This window comes from Anser brachyrhynchus (assembly GCF_964034855.1).
Source record: "Anser brachyrhynchus genome assembly, chromosome: 15".
Classification (NCBI taxonomy): Eukaryota; Metazoa; Chordata; class Aves; order Anseriformes; family Anatidae; genus Anser; species Anser brachyrhynchus.
In genome coordinates, this window is record NC_137733.1 from 10,078,512 (window position 1) to 10,097,258 (window position 18,747).

The following is an 18,747-nucleotide window of genomic DNA, read 5'->3' on the forward strand; positions in this document are numbered from 1 at the left end:
AATTGCACAAGAAATGTAAAGGCAAAAGTAAGTTTATCATCAAAATCATTTAAGTTCTGTTTTATTGTTATCATCTACTTATTATTTTGTTTAACTGTTTTTAAAAAGTATTTTTATGACGATAAAATAAGACTATAAGAGAATTCAACATCTATGCAGTAGATATACATCCAGCTTGCAGTGAAATGATTATGGCCGTGATGCAAAATTTTAATTTTTATGTATTGTGTTCATGAATACAAGGTAGATGTTCATAGTGTTAGAAGCTTTCCATCAACAGAAGAAACACAATCATGTACACAAAAAAAATAGCTTTTTTGGTTCTTTTACTAAGAACACGCCATATTTAGAAGTTTAGCATCACTGCTGGTGAAAAGTATTTTGATCCCTCTGTTGCTCATAAATATGTTAGGAAATCGTTCATCTTTTTCTGTGTTGCAAAGTAGGAGCTACACATTTTTAATGCAAGTTGTAACAATTGGCTAGTAATTAATGCTTGATAGTACTAGATTTGTAATAGCAGAAAACTTTTCTATCACTAACCCTTGAACTGCTTAGTTTCCACACAGGTTAGAATTTATTATGTAGAGGTGTGCCCAGAATAACTCCTAAAGACTGAAGGTTTTACTGTATGCTCAATACAATCTTATGTTCAACAAAATAAGCCTATGTAATGACACGACATTTGAATGATCTGATGCAGGAAGCCGAAGATTGTTTGGTACCATTTTAGAAGCAAATGTCTGTGTTTTAATTGACACCTCTGGTTCCATGGACCCATATTTGCCACATATCACAAAAGAACTTGCATCTCTTATCTGGGAACAGCTGAGAAAAAATGAAGTCAGGTATGATAGACTACTGATACAGGCTGAAACCTGCACTACTTATTCTTATGTAATAAGATTATGTAGTAATTACTAAAAATACAGTACTGAAACACAGTACAAGTCATTACTGTATGTTAGTGCATAATATGCACGTGGCATTAGTGCTTTTTCTTTTGTTTTTCATATTAAGCAGCTTGGAATTCTCAGCTCTCTAAGATTTGTGCCATGTTTGCCATAGGCTGATGCTGTTTAACCTTTTGGGTTCAGCATTCCAATTGACTTTCTGTTGATGCAGAATGAGTTACGCTTTCTGACACGTTCTTATTCCAATAATAGGTTCTTGATTGTTTCTGGTTGTTTGGTTTTTGGTTTTGTTTCTGTTTCAAAACTAGCTTATCCAATGGGACTGATAGTATTGATTAGGTTTAAATATTTTGGTCATTTTTCTCCTCAGGTTTAACCTGCTGAGATTTTCAGAAAATACAGAGAGCTGGAGGGAGTATCTCGTACAGGCAACTGATAAAACATGTCATGATGCTGTACAGTGGGTGTCCAAATTCCACGCTCATGGTAATACATGTATCCTTATGGCTTTACAGGTTAGTAAATTATGTACTATATTTTGGAGAAGAAAGAGAGTCTTGTGCTGATAAAACACTTCCATATGATTGATAATATACTAGAAAACATTTGGGCCAAAGTACACAACACTTCTTGTATTCAAAACACCAAATGGATCTGGAATTAAGCCACTGTTCCTGCCCACAAGGCTCAAAAATACAAACATTCATTGTTCATACTGAGTTTAGGAAAAATGTGAAATGTCAGTAGTTGCATTAATCTTTGTGTTCAAACAGTCATGGAGAGAGAAAATAGCCAATTCCTCAAAATGATGGTTATGTACAATTGTGGTTATGATATATCTGGTCTGAGCCAAACATGGATTTTAAAGAAGTAATGGTGGTTAGAATCACATAGGCATTGAGTGTGATTCTTGAACTTCAGTAGCAGATGAAGAAACTTCTATAAAAATTCTTGGTGTAAAAATTAACTAGTAATAACAATTTAAAATAGACTGAAAGAACTTGCAATTTCATAAGATTTAAAATTTAAATCAGTAGAAAAATTGTGCCCTAAATGAGTGATTCTTGTTCTAGATACCTTTAGAGAATCTTCATATAAATTTTCTGGAATTCTTGGCAAATCAAGTGCAGTAGAATTAGAAGACATGTTTATATTGCAGAGATGTCCACTGAACTAATTATCATAGCAAGTTTTCATAATATAAAATGCCCAGGTCCTAATGAGCCTGATTTTCAGCCATTAAGCATCTTTTACTCCCACAAAGTGGGCTGAAAAAATATTCTGTCAGCAGTTCTCCAACAACAGTTAACTGAATCTATTTACTTGAATCCATTTAGCTTATTTCAAGGAGTCAGTTTTTGGTGGTGTCCTGCTTTTGTGACTATAGTGCCATATGGTACAAATTATCTACTTGTTTATTTTTACAAAGTTATATCCTTGATCTCTCTCATACTTAGTGAAAAGACAATACTAACTTGCTTAATGAAGTGGTAATTATACGGCTGTCTTACATCATTGGAATAGTGTTTTCATTTTAAAGAATTACTTTTCATATAAATGTTCTAATTATTTTAGCTTGTTTTCTGGTTTTCAGAAAGCTCTCAGCTTCCAAGATATAGAGGCACTGTATGTATTGACTGATGGAAAACCAGATACCAGTTGCAGTCTTATTTTGAAAGAAATTGAAAGTTTGAGAAAGAAACAAGATATTAAAATCCACACAATTTCATTTAGCTGTGCGGACAGGTATGTGATACTTTGCAAGATCAAAACAATCATGAAAATTATTAGTTTATTTATTGTCAGAGGGCTGCATTCTCAGAGCATGCCATATGCTCAGTTCACTGAACAACAGGTTTGAGCGAGGCATTCATTCAAGTGGGAACTGGGCAAGCTGTTCTGACACAGGTAATTGCCGCATGGCCTATATCTCCCACAGCTTGTGTCCTTGAGAGAACCGCCTTCACACACATGGAGTTGTGATATGCATCCATAGTCTGCAGCATTCGTATAGTTCTATCAGTGATTTTTCATGTATACCTCCCTAGAGATGCATGAAAAATAATAGACTAGGCTAAATTGGAATAAGGAGCACTGGGAAAGTGTTAATGCCAACCATGATGGAGTCTGGGTTGAAGATACATCTCTGGATGCTCTTCTGGAGGGCTCTTTGCATGGTCCAGAATTGGAGACCATGCAACAATACCAGAAAGTATGTGCTCTTCCACATTCACCTGTGGCTGTGTGATGCAGGGAGCAGACCGCCAAACAGACCACCTCTTCAAGCTGTCCAGAATAGGTACATAACTATTCTGCCACCTCAAAATGCAGCAGTTGTCCCAGGTCTTAAAGAACTCAGCCTTTGTGTTCTTAAATTGAGACTATTATAATGCTAGTGCTTCAGAGAAAGGACTCTAAAATGCCATGGCAGTAAAAGTGTGTTATTTAGCATACTTGTAATAAGAATACAATAGCAACTGTACTAGTCATTGGACATGTTGGATAATGGCAAGCAATAGAGGCTTAGACAAGAGAACAAGTTATGGGGCATGCACAAAATGTTCCTTTCCCTTATGGAGTCTCCCAGCTTTTGGCTTTCTTAGCCTGTCTGAAATATTGCTGCCTTTTCCTTGCCAACCTGTTTTCTGATTTGTTTTTGTTTTTTTTGATTCTGTTATTACACTGAACCTCATGTTCAAAAATAACCTGTCTTCGGAGGTTATGACAACTAGGTACAGTATATTCTTCATTAACTCTTGAAGATTAGAAACGATAAAGAAATATATAATCATGTCCTCCAAACTGCTTGTTTTGTTATCATACTTTTTGAGGAATGCTTAGAAGTTTCTTTTATTGTTGTTGCTTTCAGAGAAATAATTTTCATGAGTCACTTACTGTTTTGTTGTTAACAGAGAAGCTAATGAATTTCTGAAGAAGCTTGCGTCCCAAACAGGAGGGCGCTACCACTGCAGTTTTGGAGATGTGGATGGCCAGTTAGCAGCACACCGAATGTTGGTGGAGGGGTTTGATGATGAAGATGTATGTTAAATGGTTTGGTTTTGTTTCACTCCAACTTAATCTTCATCTGTAGTAAAACTGCATTTTAAAAAATAAAAATCACTAGAAGTAGTAGTACAGGACTCAAAATACATTATATTGCAACCAAAAGGAGAAGTCTTAATATCTGGTTTTGTATGTCTGCTAGTTGCCTTGGCCAGGTGGCCTAGCCTTTGAAAGAAGTATATAACGCAATATAGTTTTTGAAAGAGAAGCAAAATCATCCTATATCTGGACGCTGTTTTTAAGCTAGCTTTAGCTTTTACTGTGCCTTTTTATCCTCACCATCTTCTGTTTCATTTGTCACTGTAAAATTCTTACATAGCACATTAATGCTATACCAAGAGACCTTAGTGATTGCCACAGTAGGAAAGAGTATTAGTGAGCAGTCATATTCAATCCAGAGTTGCTCTGCTCTCCCCTTGTAATTCCAAGGCTTCTGCAAGTAGATAGGGGCAAGGAGATGTAGAGTTTTAGCTCAATTAATTAAATTGGTAGAAATTGAAAATAATAAGTAGTTGCAGGATAAAGCAGAATATTTTAATTCTGTTTTTAGGATCCAGTTTTCCCTTACTTTGAAGGAGATGATTTAAAGAAACTTACTGAAGAAGTAGCAAAAGCCAGAAGTTTTTTAAAGCAGGCAAAATCTTTGAGGTGAGTATCAAGAATCTTTCAATAATTACATTTTTATTTCACAAAGTAAAGACAAGAATATCTGACTGTCAGTATCTGCTATTTGTAAAAGAAGTGCTGTTTCTTGTACTGTCAGTTTTAGAGGGTTTTTTGAGGCTTGGAAAAGAACATGCAAATGAATTGTCTGCTTTAGAGAGATTCAGTTTTATGGTCTTTACACTATTAGCAACCATCATAGTAAAGGATCTGAGCAATGGTCTAACAATGTGTTAAACTTCCAGGCTATTGTTTTTTCTCAGTTGTGGTCCCTCCATCTCCTATATCAAAGGGAAATGACATGAAGTTGTTCATCTCCTTGCTGAGTTCTATCATCTACCAAATCATTGTATTTCTCTTTGTATATATTATGAAAAAATAAAATGACCTTTTTAGTACCTCTTCCATTAGTCTGACCTCTTACTCTGAAATACAAATTATTTTTTTATTTTCTGAAATCTGCATGGGCTCCTTCTATCCTACCTTACCCTGACTTCTCTAATTGCATCACCATCCATTCTCTGCCTGGTAGAATTAAGTTGTCCCATTAAATAATGTGACATCTTCTGTTCTGAAATAATCCCATCTCAACCCATCTACTTTTCAAGTTACTATCCATTTCCTTTTCTCTTTGCTTCTAAAGACCTGTAAAGTTTCCACTAACCGTTTCCTGGGAGGATTACCTAAACCACCTTCTTCACTCTTACATGTCCTGATTTACCAAAGGATTTGACAAGATTGTTCTGCTCTCAAAGACCTCACCTCCTAATCTCAGTCTTTCTGCTTTCCTAAATAATATGACTCTTAATCTTTTTCCTTTCCCCTTTAAGTCTTGGGCCTGCCAGAATTTGTCCCGTGTCTTCCCCTCTTCCCTTCTTTACTGTAATTTCCAATTATCTTATCTCTCTGCATGTTCTGCCAGACACTCTTCAGGTTTTTCTTTGTTTTCTCTTCCTTATCTTCTCTTCAGCATCCTCCCTTAGCATGAAGCTTCTTTTTCCTTTTTCTGTTAACAGTAATGTAACAGATAACAGTACAATGGGATGTTAGGCAGAGGTATCCCTGTGGACTCCAAATGAGCCAAGTCAGTTCCTTGGAGCAATATAACTGCATTAGCACTGCATGCCAACTGTATCTCAGTAGACTGAATTGGCTCAGGTGGCACACCATTCCCTGCTGCTTCTAGTGTCATTTAGAGTTAGGTTTGATACCTGCCTAGAAACAAAAAGGGAAGGACAGTTAAATTTTATTGATCCTTATGTTCCTTCATAGTTAATGCTTCTTAACTGCCAGTCCAGAATCAGAAAGCACCACTTTGTTAGTAATAGCAAGCAAAAGTATTTCTAAAGAGCTTTAAAATGCATTAGACCTCTGCAATCAAAAGATTTTCTGTCACACAAGGACATGGCTAAGCAGACATATAAAGCTACTGTATACGTTCATGAAAAGCTGCTGTAATTATTTGTTTTATTTTTTCTTTCAAACAGGTTATTACTACAAAATTGGAATATGAACCAAAAGGACAATTCTGTCTTTAAAAAAAGTGCTCAGGTAAACAGTCACCACAAATAGATCATAGCTTACACATTGTTTAAATATCTCAATAGAAGGACAACGTTTTGTAAATGTAACGTAAAGTGTATTAAGTTGCAGGAATGACACTTCCAATGCTGAAAACATTGTAATGGTTCTAGTGCTTAGCTGAGCTAGTTCCATAGTATAACCTAATACACAAAGAACACTTCAAAGAGAAGTATGTTGTTTGGGGTGAACAAAGCTAGGCACATGTGTATTTATTATTAATGGTTTAGTTTTCTTCTAAGAATAAGCAGCTAAGCATGTTAGAGAGAGAGTTAGGACCAGATATAATGGCTGTAATAAGAAGTGCTACATGGGCTGCATGTTTTATCAGCTAAATGAGCAAGTCTGATTGGAAAAAGATCACGTTAATAGTAAAAACAACCTCAACAAACACTGAACTATTATTACAAGATTGTGGGAGAGGCAGCTGGACAAATCAAACCACTCACAGAGCCAACCCGCTACTTTTAAATTAGCAAATTAAAAATACAGGAAAAGAGAAATTGCTGGTTGTGAATGCAACAGTGCTTTCTCAGGATTAAACAAGAAAAGCAAGAGCTGACAGAAGCATTTGTCACAGAGCTGTTTGAAGGGAAAAATGGACAGGCAGACAACTACAGAGAGAGTTGTAGTAAAGAACTCGGGCCTGATGAGATGTTCGTCAAGGATTGGGTAAGGCAGATGTATGGTGAGACTGTGTTTAAGATCCCTGTTTCTATAGCTGTACTTTGTATTTTGGTTTACGTTACTGCCCAGTCATTCAAAGGGAAGAAAAAAATCCAGTCAGACCTGCTGATTAAGAAGACTTGCTTCGTAGAGTATAAAACCTGGAATCTGGTCAAATATGAGCAGAATTGAGAGTATAAGGGCTGACCACTAAAGCTTGAAGAAGAAACAGGACAACCATCCTGTAGTAGCAAGAAAGTTGTTGTGGACATGTAGAAACAGAGGCTAGTGTTAACGTACTTCAGAAACTACATAACATTGTAGCACAATTAAAAAAATAAGGAAGATTTAAAGTTACTGATTTATATTGTTTTTCCAGTACCATTTTTTCAGTTCTGATGGTGAGCTTATGTGATTCATATATTTTGATTTTGTATTTAAAAAATTATTCATGTTCTTGACTTGTAGGATTAAATTTTATACCAACAAAGGACGCCGAAGATGATTGGAGTGATACCACTAGCCTCCTTCTCTTTAATTGTATGCGTAAAGCTTCCAGCCTCGAGCAGAAGGAGGAAAGATGTACTCTTTGTTGTCTCTAAACTTCTGGCAGAGAAGAGATTACAGATGATAAGTGATGCTAATTTACTTCACTTGCAGGTTTTGCAGACTTGAAGTAAATCAAGCCCTGCACTCTCCAAAGTCTAGTCATAAGCAAAGGATAGTTTCCAACGTGGTTAATACAAATTTTAGAAAATATAGTGAATTTATATATAGTAGTTATACAGGGATCACAACTCTTGTTTCTCCTCAGGCTGGGAAAAAATATTTTACTGCATCATCCTTGTAATTGCTTCGATCAATTGGTGGTTATGCCAAAGATGTCTTTTTTGGCAATTGCTTTGAAACTTGTTTGCTGGTGCTCTTATCCCTAACAGATGTGACAGAGGGTTATGATACTAGAAAGGGAATTCTTTACTCCAATTTTGAATAGGAAGTCCAAGAAATAATCTTAGTGTAGAAAACAAAGCTTGGAACGAATGTTTTTGCCAAAAGAAGTTTGCTAATAATTATTTCTACCTTTTTCATTCTATGTTGGCAGTAGAGAAGGAATTAAAGTGGATGATTCAGAAATCTTCAGACATGCAAACAAGAAATATCTTGATATTCTTAAAGCATGGTTATGTTTGTATAACCAGACACTGCCAGTCTTCTAAGTAATTCTATTAAATTCTTACGTTTCCTGCCATAGAAAGATTAAAAATTTTTTCCAGTACCATTACAAGAAAATCAAATGTAAGCTAACTACAGTATCGAGTCACATTTTTTTTTTCCAATTTATTTATGAAATACACGTTTTTGTAATGAGGAATTCAGTGATGACACTTCATTAGCATTTTGTAGGTGTTTACTGTTGTCTTCAGAGGTCTAGGAATTCATTTCAGGTTTTAGTATATGTAATATTTAATGAAAAACAATCCAGAATGCAAAATACAGATACTTGGTCTGAATTTATTCAGGAGCTATTCACATGTCCTGAGTGCCATGTGGTGGGAATGATTTGATATGGGAGATACTCTCTTTTTTTTTCCTCTATCTGTTTTGTCTCTATAAAGAATTAAAACTTATTTCTATCATAAAAGTCTCTTTTTAGCCTTGTATGCTCTGCACCACCTGCCTCCTGCCTCCTCGTTAGTACCAACCTACTGTGGAATACTGCAGTTAACAAGGTGCCTTATGCTAAGTATCACTGTCTGTGATTTTTATTAGTATATTTTATATGTGTTGGTATGTGTGTAACTACTGAGATGCTTTGATATGAAAATCTTGGTTGTAAATCAGTAGGAATGATTACATTTTTATTGAATGTATGTAAATGTTAGATGATGATTAATGACAAAAGGGATGGAAAGATGCTTATTTATTCCTTGGAGGATTTAAGAAATGTCACAATGCTGTAGCATATATTCTGATATTGTTATAGAGGGCTTTAAAAGGTAATATACTTGTGCAGGTACGTTAAGTGATATCATAGACTCTTTATGAAGTAAGATAGTAATGCATATGACAAATTTTGCAAATGTGGGTAAGAATCAGAACATTTCTGTGTGTTGTGTTAGATTGCAGTCTGGCACACCTCTCATTCGCAGCCTTTTTTTCTGTATGGTATTTGTTATTTTTTGTAGATTTTACTCATTCAAAACAATATGGTTTAAACAATATCTCGTAGACTGATCATCAATGGATCTATGTAATCCGAAGTTCACTGCAATATACACTAATACTCATCTCATCTCTTGTTTGTTTGCATTAGTTTAGACTGGTCATTTGTTCATAGCTCTGATTCTCTTGAGCATACTCCCAGGTTCAGACAGTAGACATAAATACATGTTAGGATTTTGTGAGTTGTCTTCTTGCTGGTGGAGTGAGCTAAGGGTTCCTAAGCCTTCCGTTCAAGAAAGATGCAACAAGAAAGTAAGGAACAAATTCTTGCATTATAATTTTTGTAACCACAGAAGCTCTAAAACTGTTGGGAGTTGCAGTATTTAGCCATTGCATCCCATCTAACTTCACTTCTTTTGGAAGTGTTTTCAAGCTGTGTAGCCTCTCTTTCCATGCTTCTGAAGCCTTGTCTTGCAGGTTGGTCAGTCCGGCTGCCTGCAGAGCAGCTCCTTCCTTTAAAATACAGTTTCTGTCACCTTCCTATTACCTACCCGGAAACTCTAGTCCTACCTGCTCCCATCAATCTGAGGACTACTTAGTCAGGAAAACATTTTAAGGAGGTGGGTCAGCAATGACGACCACGTTAATCAAGTGCTCTGTTAATGGCTTTTCTATGTTGATCTGTCATGTATATGTCATTTGCTTTTCTGGTTCATGCTTCCTGGAATGCAATTCACTGTATTCAAGCCATAATAAAAGAGGAGTTTTATAATTGACAAAGCTGTGTATTTTTCTGCCAGCTTGTTTGTGAATGTCTTTGCTGTGACTCACTGAATATGTTGATTTGCATGTAGTGAATTAAAGGCAAACAGCTAAACCAGTTGTTACCCTGAAGGATGTGTTCAACTCCTTATCAGAAGATTGCTGGCTTCATAGCAAGAATGGGTAACCTCTGTGTGAGTGCAGATGTTCGTATTAGCTTAGTATGAACTGGTAACTCCTTTGTGTGTGCTTCAGCCATACCTGCTTCGGGGGAAAACAGCCGACAGCAGAGGGGGAGATGGCTTGGGACAGTAAATTCATCCATCTAACTATGCCTGAACTTGAGACAACCCCAGCAAGTTTATGCGGCTTCTAAGGCAGAAGTCAGCAATAAGTGTGTGTTGTGCTCTGCCCTATGGAATTCTGTCCAGTAAGAATTTATCCATGTTTTGTAGGCATATTATCTCTGTTTAGTGTTTTTCTAGATTTGAAACCACAAAGTTCCAAGATTTTAGGCACCCAAAAGTGTTAGTACAACTCAGTAATAAGAATTTTCATTCGATCATTTTAATGCATCTTGACCAGTTAGATATATGTAGGATACATTTCATTCCGTCAAACTTCAGTCCTCTGTGAAACAACCTCAAGCAGATGCTTATTAGATATTTGATTTCTGAATAGTTTTGAGAGAGAGAATGGAAAATCTAGTTTCAGAAACCTGCGAGCATCAGAAAATATCCTACTTTTTTACCTGTGTCTTTTATAACAGATAGAATCTAGAGTTTAGGTATCTATACCGAATGCACTGATGGAACTACAGTACAAAGAAATTGATGATCCCTGTCTTATCTTATGAGGCTTCATCATTTAGAATCTTAAATTCTACCCAGAGTGTGATAGGTAAAATAGACAGACCTTGTAGACTAAAAGTTTACATGCTTTCAGTGGTAGGGGCTTCCTCTGTCATTGTGGCCACAGTTAAGATGGCACTGAGGCTCTTTACTTTGTAGTTCTTTATTGGTTAAGAACCTGGTGTCTTTTAGAGGGTGTTTCCTTTTTCCTTTCCTACTTGGACAATTCTGCATATTATGTTACAATTTCTGGGTTATAGTAACAATAGAGGTAAATAGAAAATTGTAAATGAAACTTAGTAGAAATTATGACAAGATTTTAAAAGATATCTGACTCATTATGCAAAATAAATCCTTCTCTTCCATCTATCCTAAGCCACCTCCTGTGCCCTCTTAACTCCTGCAGTGTTTTTATGGGTATGAAAAAATATGTAATAGTAATGATGATCTCTAATTCTCTTTTCCAGTGCAATAACAGAAAAACTTTGAATTAAAAGGAAACCTGCTAGGGTTTGTCTTCCATAATCTTTTTAAATCTGCATGTGTTAATATATATATAGCTCCTGCATTTTTCAGTTTTCTCTGTGACTCCTGTATGTAAGAAGGCAAACTCTCCTCCCTGTTCTCTACAAAGAAACATGCCTTTATTCAGTACAATGCAGTGTTTTTATTTATGATGCATTTATTTTTTATTCCTTCCTTTAAACATTGTACAAACTGTCCCCCTTTCTAACAAACCTAAGAGCTGATAAAGGGCATGCCCATTATTGCTATTACAAGTTGCTTTGTTTCTTCCTGTAATACACCCTACCTTGTCAATGCAGCCTCTGAGTTACCATTTCATTTGGCATATAAATCACTCTGCAGCATGCAAAGCAACCACAAATGCAGAGTAAACGAGAGCCTAACTTGACAAGTATTTTATATGGCACATTCCAAGGCTGTGCTTTGTAGTATTCATGTGTGCTTTATTCCTTCCAAGAGGAAATGATGAAATATGTTGAATCATAAAACAAATAAATACACAAAGATCAGGAAAAAGGAAGGGATGGAGTAAGATTTTTGCTAATGAAGATCTAAGGGATTTTAAAACAATCTGAGTTCTCAGCTTTGCAGCTAGCTGTCTGATTAATATAATAGAAAACCCTGATTTTTTAAACTTTGAGAAAGCTGTTTAAAGTATTTGATATGCTTGCTTCTAGAAATACTGTATCTGATGATATTAAAAATAAAAACCCACTAACAGATGGCAGAACATGAAACAAAACAGCATAGTGTCATTGCTTTAAACAATATACGCGCATAAGTAACTATTCTGTTATTCAGAAATATGTAATTGCATTGTTATTATACAGAAAAGTATCTTTATGAAAGGCAAACTATTGAAGTGCACGGTGATGAATGCTTTGTCTTTTTGCCTATCAAAAAATCAGAAGGAACTCAACTGCCCAGAAGAGATTAACTTAGTTTAGCAAACCATTGTTCTTTTGCTGTGTTAGGTATAGAAAATATGCGTTTTGTGTAATAATGGGAATAAGAATCTGCGTCTTCTCTCTTCTGGCATGAAACTGCAGCATGACCACCGGTAAGTTGTTCAGCCTCTGTATCTTCCTTTTCTAAATGAGCAAGGAATGTGAAGAATGTTGTACTATCGTAAAGTACTTAATGTTGCATTTATGATGTGTACTTTGGGTGGTAATTTACATCTGGTTTTGCATTAATATTGTGACACAGTTTTAAGAACTATTTTATTCCTTAGAAATATTTGTTCTGTAGTAATGTTTAGCATTTGATTAAATGTATATGAAAAATAAATATTCTCAGTGTCCTCTCCCAAATTCAGATCCCATGATTTCTCTCTTTGAAGCGAAAATTCTATGCGCAGCAAGTTGCATAGAGGTGTTTAGAGGAGAGTTCCATTTTTTCCTCTTTTCTATTAACATTGCAAGACCTTCAGATTTCAATTCTGATTTAAATGCTTTTTCTGTCATCTCACTTAAAACCTGAATACTTCACCACTATCACTTCACTTCTCTCAGCTCTCTGTTGATTTAGACTCAGTGTTTTTTATAAGGATGATTGATTTTTGTAGTCACAGAGAGTGACTACAAAAGTACTTATAGCCTACAACAGGTATTTCCAGACATTTTTGGGGTTGCAATGGGGATCAGAGATTCGGTACGCTGTCCAAACCAGTCTTACCACTCTGAAATCATATGTTTGTGTCAGTAGTGAATATGGCTGGGCAGCTGGATGTGAACAAGTGCACAAGGTGTTCAGAATCACTTATGAGCCTGAACAACTCTACTTATTTAGGTTTTAGATACAGATTTTTTAATAAGTCAAATGATTAGAGGGTATTTTTATGCTGTACTCATTTCAGCTAAATTGTTACAGTGTATTATAAAGAAAACACAAATTGTTAAGTAGCAGTAATGTAGAGGCACAACTGGATAAACCAAAGGAGTAGGGGGCAGTATAGGATGCTGTTGCATTGGTCAGTAAGCACACTATCCAATTGCTACAGGGATCTGAGTGGGAGAGCACAGTATAATTCTAAGTAATACTCCCCTTTGGATCTTTGCCATCCCTTGTATATTCCTTGTGTCTATGCCTGTGAAAGCCTAAGACTTCAATTAGCTTAAATTTATATACATGTATTTCTTTGCTTATCTTGGAGGTACTGAAGATTACTGTTACTCATACCTTTTGACTAGATACAACATATGAACAATGGGCATAACACAAAAGTAAGTTTAGATTTTCATACTAGACTGGTTATTCGATGAAAAGCCTGCAGCTCACGATGATTATTTGAGCACTGTAGGGTTTTGTTTCTTTCTTTCTCGTGGAATTGTTTTCATTAAGTGTCAAGAAGTGGTAGTGCATTAGAAATAGTGCATACAAAAGTTTTTTGCCAAATGTAATTTCTTCCTATTGAAAATGACAGCTTTCCTGACAGTTTTAGAAAGAGGCTGAAAAACTCCTAAGTGTTGTACTCCTGGTTCTTGTACATAAACCTAGAGAGGAGTAGCCATACCTTCAAGTTACCAGAATCTCTCAGGCTTTCAGATCTTCAGACTCTCCATAAGGACTTTTTATACTTTATTCTATGGAAGTAATTTTAGGTCAAGTGGTAAAGATTTTTATGTGGTCATTTAAAACTAAAAAACTCAAACAGCAATTGATTATAATATACTTTGTTTATACTAAATTTGATGATGTTTCATATGAAACATCGTATCATTTGTTGATGTTTCAGCTATCATGACTGTTAGCTGAAACTAAAAGCAGTGACGTGAAAGCTGGGGAAATTGTGGTATGAAAGCAAGACAAGTTCTAGAAAATCAAGATTAGAAAAAAATCTCTAGAGAATTTAGCAAAAAGCAGCATGTATCAAGGATGCCAGTCCTTTAATGTTAGTCTCTCGGTCCTTCCCTCTTTCAGGCCCTGGTTGCTCTGTAAAGTCACAGAGGGAGGCTACATACTTTTCCTAGCTCCTTCGCCTGGGTGTATACTATGACTTAATTTTGATGTAATGCTGCGAGAAGATCCAGACAGATATAGTAACATCCCCTCATACCCTGCTTCCCACAAAGAACTTCAGGCACAGGAACCCAACCAAAGTCAGCAGTGCAGCATTTCAACAGGGCAGCAATTTAGGGCACTGGAGATAGCCACAAACATGCAGCTTCTTTGATCACTCCTGACACTCACAATCAGCCTTTCCCCTACTGTACACCCTCATTTGGCCAACTATCCTCTTTGCTCATAACAGCTTTTGATCTGATTACAGTAAGAGGAAATAAGATGAAAAGAAACAACGGTGAGGTTTTCTGACAGTACTTTTAACTATCTGGACTTCTGAGGCTGTCTCCTGGTGAGAAGGCAATCTCCCCAATTCATCGTTCTCATACATATTAGGGTATGGACAGCAAAGATCAGGATTGTGTCTGGTTTCAATATAGTGCCCCCTGCTCACTTTCTTATTCTCCCTTTACTCACTTACATCATCTCCTTTTTCTCCCCTCTGGCTCTTTAATTGCTTTCAGAATATGGTATAAGGAAGATCCACCACCCTTAACTTCTTTATAATTATATCAAGCTATCTCTTCTTTCTCTGGATAATCTCAATAACCATTTTGTGAACAATTCACATGCCTACTTCAGCCTTTCATATCTCACTCCTGTGTTCTTGCCTTAGCTTGGACATTTCCAGCTCAACATAGCTTTAAGAGAGAGCTTAGTCTCTTAAGGTTTTCTGCTATTCTTCTGCCCTTCGGCACTCCAGAGCATACCATCTTGCCTATGACTCAGGCCAAACATCCGGCTGTCATGTTAACTCAGACTTCTTTCTAGTTCTTCATGCTAAGGTTACGTCTCTGTTAAAGGCTGCCTTCTGTATAATAACTTCCACACAATTATAAACCCTCATGCAAGTTCCTGTTACCTCGCAGTTGGAGCACTGCCTTTCTGCAGCCTGGAAAGGCAGTCCTGCCTTGCTCAGGTCGAACTGGCATGTTCCTGCAAAAATGATCTTCCTATCCTGTCACCCTCTTTAAATCCTTCTAGTGATTTCTCATCTTCAGTTACATTAAAAATAATATTTTCAACCTGATAGCTGTGGGGTTTGCTTTTTTTTAGCCTTCAAATATTTTTAGTTCTTTTTTAAAAATTGTTTCTAGTTTTATGGATTGTCTTTTCCTGCACCTCAATGATGAACTGAAGACTGTAGTGGATATGTAACTTTGCAAGTAGATTTGTGTCACATTCTCCAAACTGTGCTATGAAACATAATAGCCTGAGAGATGACTCCTCTGAAGGAAAACTAAGTTTGGGAGACTACTAATCGGTAGGCTCAAAAAACGAAATGCCTAGGCCTTAAGGTAAAATACAAACACAATTATTTGCTCATTCTCTCTAGATTGGCTTTCTGTTTCTAATATGCTTTTAAAGTGATCTATTGCATAATTTGCCCTTTACTTTTGATGATAAAAAGCCCAGGAATAGGCTGAAAAATAAGGAACAATACAAAGAAAATAAACGATGTATCCTTTTGGCAATAAAGGAACAAAAGGGGTTTCAGTAAAGTAGAGAAATAAAACATTTAAAACTGATAAATATTTCAGAATAGGGAACTGGTAAAATAATTGAGGTCGCATTTTGCAAGAGTATAGAGAGATTACTTATTTGTTAAATCAGCCCTAGTTATATTTAATGCGATGAATAAAGACCTCAAAGCATGTAACTTCTTTTAATAGAGAATTGCATCACCTGTGTATATCTAAATTTGCACATAAAATTATTGTCATAAGCAGTTAGGAAAAAATATGTGCTCATCTCTAGTTGGTGTTTCATCAAAATCAGCCTAATCAGGATTTAATTGAGGTTTCTGTACAGATTTCTTAAACATACGGATAAATCTATATTTTATCTATGTGTTATACTGGCACCTGCACCTGCTAAGTCTGCTGCAGCAGAGAGAATCTAGACGCCTTGTCAACACTGCTGGAGAGAGCACAACACCAATTCCCAAACAGGCTCCTTCCCAGCTGCGTCCAGAACTGGCACACCTCTGACAGCAGTGGGAGCTGCTGAATGAAAGGGGCCAATCTCCAGTCTCCACACGTCTGGCTCCTAGGCCCTGAACTAATACTTGTCTCTACCTGTCTGTGATCCAACACTCAGCTCTCGTGCCCACGGAACAAGCAATGGGGACAAGGGTATTTCTTTGTATCCTGGAGACATGCAGTGTCTCGTCTTACTCACGTCCTGAACCCTACTCACCCTTACTCAGTTCAGATTTATCAGTGAATCTATCAGCATGTGAGTAAAATCAGCTTGTGTAAGCTTACTAGAGTCCTCTGTGAAACAGGGCAATTACATTTCAACATTGCTTTACACTCTGGATGTGAGTAACGTTTTGATAAGCCAACATGATACTTCAGAAATGTGGACCTTCTCTGTGTAAACTGGCAATCTTCCTGTTGTAGTCCTTCCTGTTGCATTTTATGCAGTCATTTGCTGGAAGTATCAGCTGTCTTATTTACTTCTGTCTGCCTACGTGAACTGTGAGCGGTTATAGGAGAAAAGGTAGAAAAGGGCAACTGTATAAGTTATGATTCAAGACCAAAAACAAACTTAAGTCTAAACGTGGCAGCATTTGTCATTGTAACTTTAGCATCTGTTTCTTTCAGAAAGACTTAGCAGGATGCAGTGAATAAATTATGGCCACCTCTCTTCTGTGTTATGAGAATAAGAGTAACAGGTGAGGTACACAACACTCATTCTGAAAAGCTCTTCTGGCTAAGGTGGAACCCAAAGTCAAGTTAAAGTAGTCTTGGTTTATTTTCAGTGAGCGATGAGGGATAGATATGCTACGAATATGCTGACCAGGTGCTTTGACTTGTGGAGGAGTTCTTTAGTAGTCTAGGAATGGATGGAATAGCCACTTTCTTTCTCAGGCAAAATGATAAAATCTGAGTGCTGTGACCATCTCAACCAAAAGAACTCTGTACTCCTGGGGCTTTTACTCTGAGCTGGGTTTGTTACTCATTTTGCAACCTGAGAAGTGCAAATTAGCTTGACAGGTTTAAAGGTTCTAATGCAGACTACAAGGACTTCAGTGCATATATATTATGCTAAAATATATTTGCCTAGGTGTCAGTCTGAGTCCTTGTCAACACGTGACCATTAAATTGCTTTTAAATTGCAAAGTCACGTATGAACTTGAGATATTTCTAGCATGCCAACACTTAAAATTGTAGTCATTTATATTTAGATTTGGGAGTGTTTCTTTAGCATCTTAACTACTGCTTTGAGGCCTAATTTTAGACACACCCATCTAAAAATGTTGGCTTTGATTTCTTATTGTTTAATTTGCAAAAGGATGTGTGTTTTAAAAGTGCTTTAAAATCTTAGGATCAGAGAACTTCTATAATAATAATAAATTAACTGATTAATAAATTTTAAATGCACTATTTAAGAATAAGTCTTTTCCTGTTCTATTGTGTACCAGTTAGTTTGCTGCCTGTACTTCACTCATCCTGGAAGTGAGAGAACAAAACTTTGCGCCTACGTTGCAAATACAAAATTGGATTGGGGATGAAGATAGAAGAATCAGGATGAAAGTGCAAAGTACCTTTGTCAAACAAGATTTTTCCTTCTTCTCTGTATCCAAATTTAGATTGAAAACCGTAGGTGGAAAGGAAACATACTTCCATTCAGCCTGCTATTAGATGAGATGTATCCAACCAAAGTTTCACACTGTGAGAGATCTGTTTTCAAACACTAGTGCTAAGACTTTCTCTCCAGTTTTTCTTAAGAACCTTTTTCTTTGTACTTTTCAAGAACCCTGGCTGAGACATTTTAGTGATCTAGTACAACTTATCTACAGAATGATGTTACAGTAGTATATTTGTGCTGTCTAGTGTCTTATCAATGGTTTTACCAGGTAACAGTAAGATGTTTAGAAGGATCTGATGTGGAGATCTTCATTTATTTATTTATTTATTTCCTGAAAAGGAACGCAAATTATGTACAAATTAAGCCCTGCCCTTTTTTGGCTCCCAGCCCAGCCACCAGCTACAAAGGAGCAGGAACAACAAAAGGACCTGAGCACACGTGAACATCTCGATGTTTGTCTAGAGTACCTGATGCCCTTAAGTTACTAATTGTCCAGCAAAGAGAAGTCTCACCATCTTACTTGGACAGGAAGCACGGGGATAACACTGACATCCAGGATTCTACCAAGGGTACTTACTACTTCTTTAGCTATTTTTAAAAATCTGAAATGTTTGACTAACTTTCTTTGGGGAAGTCATTTCTGCATTTCTAATATTTGAAATGCAAGTAGGGGAGCTAAGAGGAACTCATACTAAATGAACTGCTTAGGACGTAACTATGCTTATGAATGCAAGGATGTAACCATGCATGAATAAGTCAGAATAGCTCTTCCAAAATCTAGAGAAACAAGGAAGCTACTGATTCTGGAAATATATATTTTTTTCTTATATGCAACTGTATACATTGAAAAATTGTTAATAATTTTCTAATTCTATGAAGCTGACAAATGTACTAATTCT

The 18,747-nt window shown here is 36.4% G+C and overlaps 1 protein-coding gene across 29 annotated transcripts in view; it reads left to right on the plus strand.

Moving 5' to 3' along the window:
• The window catches only part of VWA3A (von Willebrand factor A domain containing 3A), a 43,993-nt gene that overhangs the window by 23,652 nt on the left and 1,594 nt on the right, over window positions 1-18,747 (plus strand). For 9 of the 29 annotated variants that reach the window (XM_080556563.1, XM_080556569.1, XM_080556552.1 and 6 more), the window contains 7 exons: window positions 704-848; window positions 1,285-1,429; window positions 2,509-2,660; window positions 3,827-3,953; window positions 4,528-4,625; window positions 6,128-6,191; window positions 7,356-18,417. In XM_080556563.1, the coding sequence (XP_080412689.1) occupies window positions 704-848; window positions 1,285-1,429; window positions 2,509-2,660; window positions 3,827-3,953; window positions 4,528-4,625; window positions 6,128-6,191; window positions 7,356-7,361 (737 nt within the window). In that variant the 3' untranslated portion in view covers window positions 7,362-18,417. The remainder of the gene's footprint in view (window positions 1-703; window positions 849-1,284; window positions 1,430-2,508; window positions 2,661-3,826; window positions 3,954-4,527; window positions 4,626-6,127; window positions 6,192-7,355; window positions 18,418-18,747) is intronic. The other 20 variants (XM_080556578.1, XM_080556555.1, XM_080556561.1 and 17 more) reach the window with 20 other exon arrangements.